An 18,127-nucleotide genomic window follows, 5' to 3' on the forward strand; every position below is an offset into this window, starting at 1 on the left:
TACCAGATAACATTGTAAATTGCACTTCAGTAGACTCTTTCAAATCATCAATCTCAAAGCATCAATATTAATTACAACGATGATCTTACTTTATTATACAAAACATTTTATATTTTATATTTTTCGTATTTTTTAAAAACTTGTACATTTTTTCAATCTATGTCTTGTTGTAAGTTTTCCTCCTGTGACATAATCTTCAATTTGTTGAAGGCGGTCACTATGATATGGTAGAAGTAGAAGAACTTAATGCCGAATTCACTGTGGGGGAATATTTCCCATTTTTTTTAACAGATGCCGATTTTTAAACACGATGCCCATTCAAACAGGTGCCGATTGGATTGCCCCTTTTGGTCATGTACCTGTTACCTGTTACATAGTCTATTTTCCTCCTCTAGCAGGAGCTTCTACCTTTTCCCGTATATTAACGTCGATTCCGTTCCGCGTTTGTAAAGATTAGTATTCATTTCCGCTTCCGGATCTTTCTGGCGCGTATCTATGGAAATTGTATACAAAAGGGTTGTGCTATGCATTTAAAAATAACTTCAACCTTTTGAATGTCCTCGTGTCTGATGTCTAACAAAAACTGCACTAAAAATACAAAGCTTTTATTGTAATTCGTTAGCGCTATAGTATGAAGTAGGGTCCAAAAGTTGCATTAAAACCTTTCGTATTTCGTCGACAAGCAATCATCTCGATAACGATCAGATCAATACATCTAGTGTTAATCGTATTGTAAGTATCAATAAAAGATCATAAAAGAATTGTTAGGGAATTAATTATTTAAATACACAATAAAGAAACCTTTGGAATTTGATTTTAGTTAAAATTGTTGTTTAAACCTCCACACAATTGATATTGATAATCTGTGTATGTAGTTTAAAAAATATCAACTACTGAACTAGATAAAACTTAGAATTTGTCATAGTATACTGTACAATATATAGTTTATTCAGTCACAAAAACTGACTGCAGTTTCGGAAGTTAACTCTTTCTGACTACAGGTAACTTTTCTCACATTTTTGTTTTCAACAAATATGATTTGCTAATTGAGATAACTTATTTTCATTTTGTACATTTGGAACAATAACTTAATGATATATTATTGTGAATATATCAGTGTTCCAGCTAGGCCATTTTCAGAGGGCGCTGCCCACTCCCTTTCCCAAGTGGTGCCCTGTGCCCATATTACCAGGGCTCGACATTACCGTTTGTCCGATTGTCCGGGACAAGTGGAAATAGGTGTCGGGCAAGTAGATTCATCATACTACTTGTCCGATGGGACAAGTGAAAAAATCGATGTCAGATGTTAATAGATCAAATTCAAGACTTATACATTCCTAAAAATATGAATGATTGTTTTATTGATCATACAAAATGAATTAAATATTCATTGATTGAACCAGAGACATATAAACTTGTAAAATATGTCTCTGATTGAACGAATTTGAACATGCTGGCAGCCATTAACCAGGGAAAAATAAGTAAGGGGAAGGAAACCAATGTAAATGTCTTCTTAGTATAAGCCTCTTGAATTAGGAGCACCTCCATATTCATGATATGGAGTTTTACCTTAACTTTTAAATTTTTAATTAAAAAGTTTGTATCATTTGATTTTGCTTTTAGGCATAACATTAAATTAAATAAGGTTTTATTTAATAAGATCTATATGTTAAAATAATAAGTTAAAATGTAAAAATTAAATAAAATCTAAAAAGGCAGATGTTTTACTAAAATGTTTAATGTACTTCATGATTATATATCAATGTATGTAAAAATCAAAATAAAATGTGAAATCTTGTTCGGCACCATCAATAAATTAAAAAGGTTTATTTGTAAACAAGGTGCTACCACTACTTCAGAATGAATATAGGTCCATGAATAGGAGAACCTAGTGGTATAGGAAGAGATATGATTAATGATCGACACATGATAGTGACAATGAGTCAGAGAGCTCAGTCTTGCAAATAAGCCTTCAGTCTGAAATAATAAAATAAATTTTGATGTGGCATTCATATAACATAACAAAATGCTCCCTATATTGATCTTTATTAGGTACAATCAAAGGGCAAGTGTTATTATTGCCTATAATATACATGTATAATCAATATGGAGGATTTTCAATTATAAATTCGGACAAGTGAGTTAAGAGTTCGGACAAGTTGATTTTCTTGCAACTTGTCCGAAGGGACAAGTGAGAAAAAATGATAATGTAGAGGCCTGATTACAGTGTCCAGGGCGCCCTGCCTTTTTTGAAGATCGATTGTATATTGATTTGTTCGTATTGATGTGATACGCTAATTACTAAATTTTACCTGGGGAAAAGTTTATGACTTTGTTTACGACCCCAAGCTAATCAACGGTTACAACTGGTGTCATAATCTGTTGTTATAGGTAATCCGTTTATCGGATGGGTCATTAATGATCATCAACATTAATTCATTCAAATAGAATCAGTCAGTCGGCAATTATCTTTGAAGAAATGTGCATACAACAACTTGGGCACAATTTGTAATGTTTACTGTAGTTTCATGGAGGAAACGTAATGACAGAAAGTTGAAAACCATAATAAACTTGTTGAAGACATTGTTTTACTTGTTTTCTGAGAAATGAACAGAAAATTCAGACGTATTTGTAATTGACTGCCCTCATTTTTGATACGAAAATAACAAAATTGGCCGCCATATTGTGATCCTATTTACATCATATTTACGTACTGTTTATTATCCTCCAAAGAAAGAACACACCCGAATAAAGAAAGATAACTCAATCTGATTTTTTCCTAGCATTGAGTAACCCAATTACATATATTCTAAAATATGTCTACATACATGTACTTCTTGCTTAAGAATATATATGTTTAGGTATTTTGAGTTATGGGAAAAGTTAAAGAGGGTCTTAGAAGCAGTTTTGGTAGGGTGCCTTGGTCATCTTTTTCTGTATTCTTTATTTTTGATACAATTTTTCACTGTTGCTATATACATGTACATGTATCCTAACAGCTGTTTTGTGCTGTATTGCCTTTAAGCACAGCAGGGGTAGAAAGGTGAAACTGGTCAAATGTGCCAGACCATAGAAACAGAATGAAACAGGTCACCTTTCAAAACATACTGCATATAAAGCTCAACTGTGCCAAGCAATGATTTAAAATCTTGTGTGACAAGCTGCTTGACAAGTTTTTCAGCCTTAAAAGTAGAAAGATAGAGTTCTATATGGGCTAATAATGTTGTGTTTGTATAACCTGTGATTCAACGAATAAACACAATGTTTGATTAATATCTTTTATTAAAACATGCCCTTTTCATATTATCATATCACACGTTAAATGCCCTTTTTCAGGATTGGCACCCTACTCTTTTGAAATCCTAGCTGGAACACTGTATATGGTGCCCACCAGAAGCGTTGAGTATTGGTCAATTTTGACAATTCAACATACAATGTAGATTTGTTACCTGTGGAAGTAGTCTATGGAGATGACTCTTGACATACACTAGCTGTTTTTATCAGAAAGGCTGGGGCCATGGTTCCACATCCCCAGATTGTCTGGCAAAACAGTTGGACTAATGAAAGAAGATGAATAAAGTTCATAAAAACAATTATACATTTAATTCGAAGGTTTTTTGCGCAATTAGAGATTAGAAACTTAATTGTGTTATAAAGTCATACATGTAAAATTAATTATTTTTCGTTCTTACTAAAACAATGTAATGCAATTAAAATTTTAACTTCACGCTTATCCTAAAATAGTCTATAGATATATTCTTTATCCTGAGCTTCTCACAATGTCTGGGCAAAGAACAACAAATTTTAAAATAATTTATAATTTCCCAGCATAATTTTTGTTTAAATAGTATTTGAAATACAGAAACATCATCATGTCAGATGTTAGTCCTGATGTTATGAATTTTAATGTAAACAATATCACCTTCAGGTAACATTTGTTTTGTAATTAGAATAATAGTTGTTTGTACTGTTAAGGACAAGAGTACAGTATTGGTTATTCATCAGATATAAAGAATATTAAAATCTGTCATTGTGTTTGCTATTTTGGAATTGTATGTTGAATACACCATAATGTAATTTGGAAATCTGCTCCACTTGACCCGAGAATCTGTGCCCCTTGAATTATTCAACTCTCTTTTCTATTGTTAGCTGTAGTGTCAGTTACAAGTAATTTCAAAATATTACAGAAACATTTGTGGTTTATAATACTGGCAAAGCCGCAGTATACAAATAACAATGAGGTGTATTAAGACTAGGTTTCGTTCATTTCAATACATTGCTATAGAAACAGAAACAGGCTAAATTTAAAATAATATTCCTCCTCATACATGTATTATTATAATCATTCCTTTGGGTAATCTGCTATACAAATTTGCAGGAAAATGAATGACTCACTGTTATTGGAGACTTTGTCCCAATATTTTACAGAGGTGTTTATTTGAATTTCTTTTTTACAGTATTTAAATAATAGTTAACCCTCTTGCTGCCAGTAGTTTTTCAAGTTTTCATTTCATGTACTAGAAAATGAGGCATCTGTATGTCTGTGACGTCACATGCCCAACAATGGCGTCATTAATACCTGTTACATTTGAGTGTCATTGAAGAAAAATATTACACTGTTTTATCTTTTGTCTATAATTTAAAGGAGATACATCATACAGGAATGATGAAGAGCTTGCATAAATTAAAACATGGACAAAAGTGTCCCTCAAGCACAACCAGTGTGGACACATGTGTCCCTCCTGCAGCAAGAGGGTTGATTATAAGTCTCTTCTACAGAAACAAAACAAACAAACAATGCTAACACATCAACAGTACCTTTGAAGACTCCATTTGTCTCAATTCCTTAATCTACATGTGTTCTGTGATACATGATTGGACCATTTTGTAACTAGCAAGACTATTTATTTTTATAAAGGTTTGAGTGTAATAAGGACAGATACATTTGTATCTAGGCATATAAATCAAGCTGCCTTGAAGTTCTGAAGTACAATGTACATGTAACTCTGAGACACTGTAACTAGAACAAACATACTGAACGATACACAAATAGAATCAATTATATTGATCTACAAAAATGTACAAGAAAAGTCCTTTATTTGTAAAGCTCATCAATATTTAAACACTTTTAAAATGACATTACTATTCAGCTGATCAGTATCATTTGACAATCTATTCTATTATTTTTTATGGCATCATCATTAGAAATAAGGATTCTGCTTCTGTTTGTTATTTTTGAATAAATATAAACTTAATTTGAGAAAAGGTGTATTATTAACTTTTGCTTTTCATTTCCAGGAACTTACAATGAGGGACTCAATGCATGTTGATAAACCAATTATTGAACCTTTATCAGGAACAGACTTTTTGTCGTCAACAAATTTCCAAGTAGCACAGGATACAACAGAAACCAGAAAAGGCCTGGGAAGTATTTTTAAAACTGATTATCCCCCTTACAATCATTATGGTAGAGATGCACAGGCAGAAAGACCAGTCTTGGCAGAAGTTATGCATAGAGATCAATCGTATTTCAAGGTATGAAACTGATGCATGGTTGTAATCATATATTTATCCTGTAAGGCATTTTAAAAAAGACAATTACTGAAAGAATTATCCGATGCAACATGAACATTTTAGAAGAATACAAATTTCATGTCATATGTTTACTGAAAAACATATAAGATACCAATCCTACAAGGTAAAGCTACATATCTTAACCTCAAAAATACACACCTAAACCTGGTTAACCTCCATTTCAACAATATGCAAACAAAGCAAAATTACTTGTGATGACAGGCCTAGACAGGGTCATCAACACACACCTAAACCTGGTTAACCTCCAATTCAAAAATATGCAAACAAAGCAAAATTACTTGTGATGACAGGCCACAGGGTCATCAACTTATCAACACTATCCTATATATTTTTAACTTTTATCGGAAAATCTCCATTCTCAATTCATTTTTTAACAAAGACAGGTAAAAATGACTTGTCCCTGTGCTCACTTGAAGACATAGGCGGATCCAGGGGGCTGGGGGCCAGGGCCCCCCTTTCGTGGGAAAAATTTGGTTGATTATATAGGGAATCACTGAAGCATGACTGGAGCAGGCCCCCCTTATGAAAAGTTTTGGATCCGCCACTGGAAGCAAATTAGTAGAACTCTACATATTGTTCTAAAAAATGACCAATAATATGTACTCCTAGTTTGAGAATGTCCTTACCGTGAAACTGAGTTTAACAATTGTAGTTTTAATTTTCTAAATGAAAATCACAAATGTAACATTGAATTCAACATTGCTAAATATATGTTTATTTTAAATTTCTTCATAGAAAAACACAGGATATGAAGTTTCCATCTATGGCACAAAAGCATTACATGCACAGCATAAACAGTTTTCTGTCTTTTAAAAGAAACATATTTTAGTGATAAAATGTAGTATTTTAATTTTTTCAATGCAAAATAAAAGATAACAACATAATTGTTATTAACAAGGGACATTACTCAAGTTAACACATAATTAATTCTTACTTCTATATATGTCAAATTTTAGTTGATTTTATTGCTTGTAGGGTGATCAATCTGAAAGTACTCAAGCATATGAGTATCGTTACTTAAAAAAACCTGTTGTAACGGACTCTTACCAAACACTGAGAGCTACAAATTTCAAGACTGATAGAGATTTAAACAAGGTGGATGTGTTTGGAACTATGCATAATCATTACTTTGTACCTAAAGTCAATAACGATTATCAGCGTATTGGACCTGCCACAAATACTCATCAAAGTCATATACCTAAAGGGGATCCTGACAAAATCACTCAACCATGGTCTGACTACAATGATAAGTTCAGAGGTCACGACACATCTGTGGTAAAAGTTTTCAGAGCACCATCAATGCATGAAGGTTAGATTAATTTAATTTAAAAAGATTGTCTGAAAATCCAGAGTGTTGTAACTGTTGTTTAGAAATAGTGTGTTTTAATTTCTATAACTCTCAATTTAACAATGAACAAAAAATTTAAATTCTGAAACTGTGAAAAAAATATTTCAAGATACAGTTGGTAGAAATAATTATTCATTTCAACACACCATACAGTAAACATGATATAGAAAATACTATTTTTAGTTGTCAGACTATATAAAAACATTGTCTGATATATATCTCGGACATTACTTTAAAGACCTTTAAAGAAAGGTAGAAAATGTTCATCTTAAAATATCAGTTTCATTTACCGGTACATGTATTTATTATTTCTTTTTGTCAATTCTTTTAATGGGATGAGAAATTTTGAATGTGTGATCTAGTAATAGAAACAACTTTCTCAAAACTTATTTTGATAGGAAAGTCGTGTACATTTTATTGTAAACTTTGGCAATGAGACATTAAGCCATGTGCAACTCCATCATAACATTTGATTTTGAGATAAAAATGTGAATTATTTGTTTTCATTTGTTCTTGCTAAAAAAAAATGAAAATTCACAACCTACACCTATATGCAAACAAAAATACTTAAATTATACACGTAATATGTACATTTACATATAAGCTTTATTATTAAGAAGTTTTTTAAATTTATTTCAGGTGGTCCACCAACAGTAAAAGGAGATGAAAGATTGTCAAATTTCAACACCACTCACAACTTAATGTTCCCTGATAAATCACAGCCAAGAGTTAAAATCTTATCTGCTGTAAGTGTAACATGTAAAGAATGGATATTGTAATCAAAATTAAACACATAGCAATGTCACAATTTAATATTTTGTCAAATGAGTTGGATGTATAATAACAAGTTGATCATTTCAAATAAAAATCAATTAAAACAATTTCAATTATAAAAGATGACATAAGTATACTCAATGGAAAAGAAAAAAAAAATTAATAAAACAAAGATCTGAATAAACAATGACAGTCTCACGGTTAGCCACTAGTCCAATGCCCCAGACTAGTAAAATTTCATTCGAACTAGTAAGTTTTTGCAAAAATATCTGAATGTTGGTCTTCAGGCTAACAGTTGAAAAACTTTTTGGTGCAGACTGCAGTAAAAAAAAATAAAGACAAAGTTTGTTATTTTAGAAGAATATTGCAAGAATAAATTAATTATTTGATATTATTTTACTAACGCTCAGAACTGCATAAAACAAGATATATCAAATATATATATACAATCAAATTTAAAGTTAATTGGTTTCATAACAGTCATGTCTCATTACAGCCCACTGGTACAAATGTACCTAAAGGAGATCCTGATAAAGTATTACAGAGAGACACAACAATGAAAGAATCGTACAGCAACCTTACAAGCCAACACAAACACAATCCTTACCTAAAGTCTGAAGTCAGTGGAGTATTACGAAGAACTAATTTCCAGTCTGAAGATTGTTACAAAGAAAATGATTACTTTAGTACTGCAATTAATTCGTATCAACCTACATCTGTACCAGGTTTGTAAAAACTAGGTCTTATAAACCTGTATTAAGTTAGATATGGTTGAGTTCTAATGTTATTTTACAGTTATGCAATAATTGCTATTGAAGGTACAGTATAAAATGTCAGGGTTTGAAAATTTTTCATTCTTTAATTTGTTTTTCATACCCTTGCATCAAATTAGGAAACCTTTAGATGAACGTGGATCCTTTAATCCATGTTTCCATAGTTCCTTACAGTTTTTTCATCATATTTTTGTAAGGAACAACATATCATATCTTAATAAAGTTGTGATTCAAATTTCAATGAGCATGCTGTTTTGGCTTCAGTCATGCTTCATTGATTCATTTACCACAAAAGAGTGGTTCAAGCCCCACACCTAAATTTGCCTCTAAAGAGTTGAACCAATATGCCCTTTATCAGGTTTTACACATATTATGCAATTTTTCAGACAAAAGGAGGGGGCTTAGAAACCCCCTCTTTCCCTCACCCTTTCTTGAATCCGCCTATGCAAATTATAAGGGCTCTACACATTCTCTTTTCACTCTCTTGTTATTTTCCATGTCAAGTTTCTAACCAATGAATTGACAGTGCCTTGTGGTGTATTTAGTTACGTTTTCTTATTTGTTGAATGGTTTGCAATTATTTTATGTAAACATTTGTTGTAGTACAAGTAGAAGAAAGATAACCCAATTATTAAATTAAACAAAAATTTAACAAAGCCAATCATTGACAAAGGAAGGTTTGTTTTCATTATCTACTTAAAATAATCTATGAAATGTATTGTAGTTGACAGATATAAGCCACTCAAACACAGAAATCATAGTGATTTTCCACCAGGTGATATGGAGAATAGTAGAGTTCTAGAGAGAGTGAATACAACCACAACCAGGGTGTACCATGGAAATGTAAATATTATTTTATAGTTAACTTACAGATCAGGAATCATTTTCACAAAAAAACTTACGACTAAGATTTGTCTTAAGTCATTAACAATCAGTATACTTACGACAGAACTTAGTCATAAGGTTTTTTGTGAAATGGACTACAGTCTTCCATGCGTTAAAGTTTTAACTCAAACAGAAAAATTCAATTGTAGCTACCACTACATTATCAAATATTTGCATTATTGAACTAATATTGCAGTAAAACTTTTGTCAGTTAATTTAGAAAAAAAGGTTTTATGTTTTAAATATGTGATATCGTAAAATTCTCAAAAGAAAATAAACCTTGAAACGAATGGCTAGATAAGGGAAATTTTAGTCAATCACATACAGTATCATTCATATCTAATCAAAGCCCAATGTTGTGTCATCTTTGTATGTCCATCAATGCTTAAAAATTAACAGTACTCACTTAGGTGAGATTGGCTTTTACACTGCATCTTCAAGACATTTATAAATACTTGGTAAATTTTAATAAGAATATTTTATTTTATTTCAGCCTCCTTTGGGAATTCACAATACTATTATATCTGGTGCTAACCTTCGTACAAAAAGTAAAGTATCCTTTGGGGAGCCTCAGCTGAACAGAAATTTTTATGACACAACAAACTATGATACATTCAAAGGAGTAAAAGTACCATACACCTACGATAGAACTAAATTCCACAAGGAGAGTAGTATACCTGTCAATTACTATAGTAGTAAGTTTATATTTAGTTTTATATATGTCTAAATCTATTGTGGAAACAACTACATGTAATATATATCATTGACTTTTGTTTCCAATTACTTTGGTTATAATTGGCTTATCTATATGAAAAATGAGAAACAATTATGAACCACATCAACAAATGGCAACCACTGAATACCTGAATACTTCAGTATCACTTGATAGTACCGAATACCAAAAATGTAACTCTACTCATCTGTTTCCAGTGAGGACATTGTCCATGTCGATTCTTAAGTTTGATTTTTTTGTATGCTTTAAATAATATAGTTTGACCATTTTCACTTTTTTGTTTTCAGAAGAAGAAACCGACCATTCCTCATCATACACAGACTACAAAGATCCAGTACAGGCTAAGATGATTCCTCATAACACAGCACTTAATAATGTACGTTAACTAAATGTGTCATAACAGTCATAAGCAATTTTTTTTTTTTAAATAAGTGTTCGCAGACTGAATAAAAATTCTTTAAAACACTGAGCTAACTACAAATGTTCATAGTTGGTCTCATTGGGGTCTAAGCCTGATGCAGAATTACCAAGTTTTTGTAAGCGTGACACGTGAAAGTCAAATAACGTGCCCTGAAAACAGGAAATGAAGTCTAGCGGGACACAGGAATTTCCAAAAATAACTTCAGTTTAAATTCGCTTCAAATTGACCAACTGGTAAATTTTTTTAGGTCATTATTGCTATAAAAAGTTGTTAGTATGAAGCAATTGAGTACAATAACAAATATTCTTACAGAGATGAGGCCATCATGGACAAATAGAATCAAGTAATTCAACTTGATGAAAACTACTCACCTGTTTGTTTGTTGATGTATCAGTTGGATTGACAACTATATTAGAATAAAACAATCCAATTTACATGCCTCTTCATTCAGTATTGCATTTAACTTTTCCCCCATAATTTTTCAGTTGAAGATGTCCCATATATTGCCTCCCCTGAGTGGACCACAACGTCACAACACAACACATCAGGTGATGTTTACACCAAAAGAATCGGAGAAGTATTCCTACGATTCTGGTAGATTACAACGCAGTTCTGTACCACTGGGTACAATGACTTGTCAGTGATTCCTGGGGAAGATTACAGTAAAGAGACCTGCTCAGTCTGGTACAAAGACCTGTCCTGATTCTACTGATAATCATCAGGTGTAGGTTATAGGGAGGAACAGTTCATTGCTTTTAGAATGAGATATGTTTTGAAATTTATATGAAATCACTTTTTATATGTTACTTTTTTATGTGTATTCTTGCTGTGTGTATCATTGTTAAACAATAATTGTGCACATCAATTTTCTTGCCATTTATCAATTATATTTTTATTAAATCTGGAGTTGTTTTAGAAACTGTTAGTAGAAGGTGGAATCAAACATTTTCTAATAAATATTGGTTAAATCTATGGCTAATTCATCTAAAGTGAGCTTCAAAAAATGTTTAGATACTTAGCAGAAAATTTAATTGAACTAACCACTGACTAGGAAATATGTTTTACCATTGCATATGTTTGGTATCTGTTGTATTGAAGTATATGTTGTGACAACAGAATAAGCACATTAATTAAAGGATGTGGCAAGAGCTAAAAAAATATTTATGAGTCTGAATTAACATCATTGCTTATCTTAACACTTTAATTGAAGTTAAGGGCATTGCTGTTATGTTAAGTTTTGAAATTTTATTCTTTGTTGTTTATAAAAAAATGTTTTTATGTAATTTACCTGAATGAACAATTCTGTAGACATGAAAGCAGAACTCGTTTTATAGAAGGGAAAGTTTAAAGCTATTACAATTCCCTATTTAGATGGTTACAAATAACGATGTTCATGAATTTTCACCATAGAGTTCTTGTTGAGAATGAGTTGTGTTATTGCATATGAATTTTTACTTTAGCTATTAGTTTATTGATTTAAAAACAAAATTTATTTATAAAAAGTGTATTTTGATTTTCTAATGCTTGTTGCATGAGAGATATTTTTTTTTATTTTTGCTAATATAGTAGTAGGAATATCTTGTTGAAATAGGTCTGGTAGGTAATTAGGAAAAAAAGGAAATTGGTCTACTTTTGTTGATGGGAATTTATGTGATAAGCCAATATTGTGGCCCATTTAATTGAAGCTTCGCAATTTATCCTATCAATTAATCATGAAACATCAATATACAACACTTATATTAGTACATCATGTATCAATAATTTGTGCAAATATTGTCTTGCATAACTTTTAGGTCTCTAAACTTTAATTTAAAAAAAAAATGCAAAACTGCTAAAAGTATCTCATTTGAGATCTTCCCACTGTACAAAAGCCATGCTTGGAAAACAAATTTTATAATAGGAAGTCTGATACAAATATGTATATGTGAGTCAGAAATCTTTTGAGTTGAGGTTTTATCCTTGGTCAGAAATGTCAATTTTAACATGATTATAATTTCATTGGTATTAAAATTGATGTTTCTACACTTAAATCACTTGGCAGTATTATCCTATTTATTTGTAAATTGAATTTTAAAATATTGAAAAATTTAATTATGTGTGCAATTTTTAGGGATTTAACAGTGGCCGGTTTTATTCCTCCCCTTACATGTAAGGGACAAAAAAAAACTAAATATAATAGTACAAAGGGAGATAACTCAACTGTTTCTTTATTTCAGATTTTCATACTGCATAGAATTTTAAAAATTAAAATAAAAAAAGGATTTTTTTAATCTTACTCAGCTGCTCAACTTTATTCTGCTATAATTTGCTCATTTTGCCATTAAAATTTTCATTACTTTGATTTATATTTTATGCATTTACTGTGAGTTAAATTGTTTTTGTTTGTTTAAATCCTAAATTTTCCCTAGTATTTTTAACTGTTGATATCTATCAGTAAGTTTAATATTTTTGTTTTGTTGTATGCGTTTTATTAATAGAATTTCTTGTCTCATGTTTCATAGATAGTTTTATACATGTTTTTTTCAACAGGTTAACTGTTGTAAATCAATGATTATTAAGTGCCAAATTCTGTACTATATTTAGTGTTTTCCAGGGTTTTGTTTTGGTGGAGGGGAGTTTTACTAATTTCACAGTCTAATACTTCATGCAGATGATTTTAATTTTGAACTAATGAGCACTAAACTAACTTATTTCAAATAACCAATTCGTGTAGATTATTTATCAGGTCTTGAATTAGAACAAAAAATCAACAGAAAATATTACATGTATTAATTTTATTGATTACCATTTCTGGTTATTAAGACAGGTTTTGTAAACCTTTTTAGCTCACCTGGCCCGAAGGGCCAAGTGAGCTATTCCCATCACTTTGCGTCCGGCGTCCGTCGTCGTCGTCGTCGTCCGTCGTCCGTCGTCGTCCGTCGTCGTCCGTCGTCGTTAACTTTTACAAAAATCTTCTCCTCTGAAACTACTGGGCCAAATCAAACCAAACTTGGCCACAATCATCATTGGGGTATCTAGTTTAAAAAATGTGTGGCGTGACCCGGTCAACCAACCAAGATGGCCGCCACGGCTAAAAATAGAACATAGGGGTAAAATGCAGTTTTTGGCTTATAACTCAGAAACCAAAGCATTTAGAGCAAATCTGACATGGGGTAAAAATGTTTATCAGGTCAAGATCTATCTGCCCTGAAATTTTCAGATGAATCAGTCAATCGGTTGTTGGGTTGCTGCCCCTGAATTGGTAATTTTGAGGAAATTTTGCTGTTTTTGGTTATTATCTTGAATATTATTATAGATAGAGATAAACTGTAAACAGCAATAATGTTCAGCAAAGTAAGATCTACAAATAAGTCAACATGACCAAAATGGTCAGTTGACCCGTTTAGGAGTTATTGCCCTTTATAGTCAATTTTTAACCATTTTTCGTAAATTAAAGTAATCTTTTACAAAAATCTTCTCCTCTGAAACTACTGGGCCAAATTAATTCAAACTTGGCCACAATCATCTTTGGGGTATCTAGTTTAAAAAATGTGTGGCGTGACCTGGTCAACCAACCAAGATGGCCGCCACCGCTAAAAATAGAACATAGGGGTAAAATGCAGTTTTTGGCTTATAACTCAAAAACCAAAGCATTTTGAGGAAATCTGACATGGGATAAAAATGTTTATCAGGTCAAGATCTATCTGCCCTGAAATTTTCAGATGAATCGGTCAATCGGTTGTTGGGTTGCTGCCCCTGAATTGGTAATTTTGAGGAAATTTTGCTGTTTTTGGTTATTATCTTGAATATTATTATAGATAGAGATAAATTGTAAACAGCAATAATGTTCAGCAAAGTAAGATCTACAAATAAGTCAACATGACCAAAATGGTCAGTTGACCCCTTTAGGAGTTATTGCCCTTTATAGTCAATCTTTAACCATTTTTCATAAATCTAAGTAATCTTTTACAAAATCTCCACTGAAACTACTAGGCCACAATCATCTTTGGGGTATCTAGTTTGAAAAATGTGTCCGATGACCTGGCCATTCAACCAAGATGGCCGCCACGGCTAAAAATAGAACATAGGGGTAAAATGCAGTTTTTGGCTTATAACTATGAAACCAAAGCATCTAGAGCAAATCTGACAAGAAGTTAAATTGTTAATCAAGTCAATATCTATCTGCCCTGAATTTTTCAGATGAATTGGACAACTGGTTGTTGGGTTGCTGCCCTCCAATTGGTAATTTTTAAAGAAGTTTTGCCGTTTTTGGTTATCTTGAATACTATTATAGATAGCGATAAACTGTAAACAGCAATAATGTTCAGCAAAGTAAGATCTACAAATAAGTCAACATGACCTAAATGGTCAATTGACCCCTTAAGGAGTTATTGCCCTTTATAGTCAATTTTTAACAATTTTCATTAATTTGGTAAATTTATGTAAATTTTTACCAAATATAGTCTTCTGTTACTAATGGGCAAAGTTCATTATAGATATAATTGTAAGAAGCAAAATCGTTCAGTAAAGTAAGAACTTCAAACACATCACCATCACCAAAATACAATTTTGTCATGAATCCATTTGTGTCCTTTGTTTAATATGCACATAGACCAAGGTGAGCGACACAGGCTCTTTAGAGCCTCTAGTTTCTTTCTCGATAGAAGGTTATTTTTGAAGAAATAAATGCCACAGAATTGTTTATTTGATTATAAGCTGAAAATTTTATTAAAGTTTGTAAAGATGAAATACATATTAAACCAGTCTGCAGTGAAAGGGTAACATATTATATCAGTCTGCAGTGTGAGTGATGTATGTTAAACTAGTCTGGAGTGGTAGGTTAGTTAGTTAATCTAGTTATGTAAACCAGTTTAGAGTGGTAGTTTGTTAGAATATTCTACAGTGGTGGGATAGCTTGTTAAACCACTCTGCAGTGGTAGCATAGTTTGTTAAACCAGTTTGGAGTGGTAGGTTAGTGTGTTGGAAAGTCTGCAGTGGTAGTTTAGTGTGTTAGAAAGTCTGCAGTGGTGGGATAGCTTGTTAAACCAGTCTGCAGTGGTAGCATGTTAAACCAGTCTACAGTGGTAGCATTGTTTGTTAAACCAGTCTGCAGTGGTAGCATAGTTTGTTAAACCAGTCTGCAGTGGTAGCATAGTTTGTTAAACCAGTTTGGAGTGGTAGTTTAGTGTGTTAGAATAGTCTGCAGTGGTAGTAATATAGATTTTCAAACCAGTCTGGAGTGGTAGTTTAGGTCGTTAAACCAGTTTGTTGTGATAGTGAACTTGCCTAACCAGGATACAATGTAAGTGCTTTATGTTAAATAGTCTGCAATGGTAAATGAAGTATGTAAAGTATTATAGAATGGTAGCGGAACAAGTTAAAAAAAGATGTATGTGGTGGTTATTTGGTAATGAACTATAATGTTCCAGTCTGCAGTGCATGTATGTAAGGTAAACAAGTCTTGGACGAGAGTGTGGTACAATGTGCAGTGGAAGATAAGTGTGTTAAATTGATGTAAATGCTGTATAATCTATCGTTCTGTTTAATAAAAAGGTTAGCAGCATGTGTGTATGATCAGTTAAGAGTTAGAATAAGAAAATAACTTAAAAATAAATTTGGCAGTCTTTAGTAAATTACTTAATTCTGACACATAACAAACTCATTTATATGCACCCGTGTTTGAGTATAAAAAAAGTGAGGAGTAAATGGTTAATGGTACATGTAATTCATACGAAAATATGTTAATACTCCAATAAATTAGACAGAAATATTACATTAAAATTGAACAATAATAGTTTAAACCAGATCATAACCTTTAAATTTAATATTTGTCAACTAAATGGAATTTGCACAGAGGCTGACCTGGATGGTAATATTCAATATTTGTCATAACCTTTTTGGTGGCAATGAGCCTTTAACCATCCCAGCGAATAGTTGTGTTGGCCATGAAAATATGAAAGCAGTTTTAAGTATTATAAGAAGACCCAAAAAAATGCAGAATATATTATAACACATATGCATACTGCCTGAACCTTTCAGTTGTGAAAAAGATGAATCATGTTTGCTTGTTTTTGTATTTTTTGTAAATTTTTTTAGATTTTGACTGTTATTTAAATGTATTATACTTGTAAATATTGTATATATTAAATTATATTATTGCACAGTATTATAGATTAATTTTTATATAACATATTTATTAATTTAATCAAAACAAATTGTGATAATCCTTTTTATGCATTTTATACTGACTTGTTATGCAATTTGCTGAATTATTTATATTATGTGAATTTGTGTTCGTCATGATCATGTATTTTGTAAATTGTTACCGTCTCAGGAAGAAATGCCTGCCCCATTCAGAGTTCCAAATAAAAAAAATATCTATGAATACTCAATCAAAATGGTAAAATGTGAGATTTTAAACATAACGGTGCCATGGTTACCCCTACTAGTCAATTAACTCTTGCCAAGAATTTTTAAGTTTCCCGCAGATGAATAGAAACACTTTTAAATAAATGCTCTGAATCCTGAACTTTTTACAAAATACATAAAATCACTTGGTGCACATTGTTTTGCTGTGGTTTGAGGTGCAATAATACACAATTGTGAATTTTATATGTGTTTTATCAACATCCCTGTTTCAGTATTATGTTTTTTACTTGTGTGTGTTTTAAATGATTTTATCTAATATATTTATACATTTTGATAATTTTAATATATTATAAAACATTATTTATTTTATACTATCATTCCTGTGGTGTTCATTTTACTGGTAGATTTAGCTGTATTGAAAGAGTGGATTTTTTAGAAGAGATTTTATTTTATTGTATATTTTTTATTGGAATGTTATAAAAATAAGCAAAACAAATATTTAAAAATTATTTGTGTTTTAACTTTGATCTTAAGGAAGACTGAAAGCTGTAAATTCAGTGAACTTTTTTTTTCTTCAGATTTCTTAAATTTCATTTTTGGATTGTTACTTTATAATGTTGTTTACTTCAATACAGAGGAAGGATTGTATTTTTTTTTTTAAATAATATTTAATTTTATTTTCATAAAAAATCATTGAGGTTTTGTAAGTTTACATTTTAACTGATTTTGAGTGTTCAATGTCTTGTTTTGAAATAAAATTGTTTTTACTGTTTTTAAATTTATATGTCTTTGTTTTCTGTCTGAATGTTCTTAACAAGCATTCAAGGGAAGCCATACTAAACTACATAAAAATATATCTTAATATGAATAAGAAGATGTGGTATGAGTGAAAATGTGACAACTCTCCATCCAAGTCACAATGTATAAAAGTTAACAATTAAAGGTCAAAGTACAGCCTTCAAAACAGAGCCTTGCCTAGCACCAAACAACAAGCTATAAAAGGGCCCCAAAATGTCAAGTGTAAAACAATTCAAACAGGAAGATCAACATTTAATATAAATGATAAAAGTCTTTTGAAATTTTTCATGTGTAAAGTTTAGAAATATACTATTCTTGTGGTCTGCACTAAAACTTTGGAGCATGAAGTTTCAGTTTTTTATGCAAAATTGTGTTTTGTTGGTTTCATAAAATTCTGTTTGTTTAAACATGTCTATTTCATGAATAATAACACATGGTTACAATGACAAAAT

At 31.3% G+C, this 18,127-nt stretch overlaps 1 protein-coding gene and 1 long non-coding RNA gene across 3 annotated transcripts; both read left to right on the top strand.

Moving 5' to 3' along the window:
• Positions 1-500: 500 nt before the first annotated feature.
• On the top strand, positions 501-13,346 carry LOC134716343 (stabilizer of axonemal microtubules 5-like). Of its 2 annotated transcripts, none has more exons than XM_063579279.1 (9): positions 501-732; positions 5,299-5,535; positions 6,571-6,904; positions 7,583-7,689; positions 8,214-8,442; positions 9,215-9,333; positions 9,869-10,070; positions 10,396-10,484; positions 11,015-13,346. In XM_063579279.1, exons 2-9 carry the CDS (start codon positions 5,308-5,310, stop codon positions 11,171-11,173), a joined length of 1,467 nt encoding a protein of 488 aa, XP_063435349.1. In that variant the 5' UTR covers positions 501-732; positions 5,299-5,307; the 3' UTR covers positions 11,174-13,346. The 2 variants fall into 2 exon arrangements, with proteins under 2 accessions (XP_063435349.1, XP_063435350.1); XM_063579280.1 differs by lacking the exon at positions 501-732 and adding an exon at positions 859-1,001.
• Positions 13,347-13,351: 5 nt separating this feature from the next.
• On the top strand, positions 13,352-17,655 carry LOC134716344 (uncharacterized). The gene is made up of 2 exons (XR_010106869.1): positions 13,352-15,479; positions 15,510-17,655. It is a non-coding gene; the product is annotated as an uncharacterized LOC134716344 (long non-coding RNA).
• The last annotated feature ends 472 nt before the right edge of the window (positions 17,656-18,127 follow it).

The sequence above is a fragment of the Mytilus trossulus genome, chromosome 4, assembly GCF_036588685.1.
Source record: "Mytilus trossulus isolate FHL-02 chromosome 4, PNRI_Mtr1.1.1.hap1, whole genome shotgun sequence".
NCBI lineage: Eukaryota > Metazoa > Mollusca > Bivalvia > Mytilida > Mytilidae > Mytilus > Mytilus trossulus.

Coding starts and splice junctions, on each gene's coding strand:
- LOC134716343 (XM_063579279.1), top strand. CDS start 5,308: ATGAGGGACTCAATGCATGTTGATAAACCAATTATTGAACCTTTATCA. Junction 6,905..7,582: donor AGCACCATCAATGCATGAAG/GTTAGATTAATT, acceptor AATTTATTTCAG/GTGGTCCACCAACAGTAAAA. Junction 10,071..10,395: donor ACCTGTCAATTACTATAGTA/GTAAGTTTATAT, acceptor TTTTGTTTTCAG/AAGAAGAAACCGACCATTCC.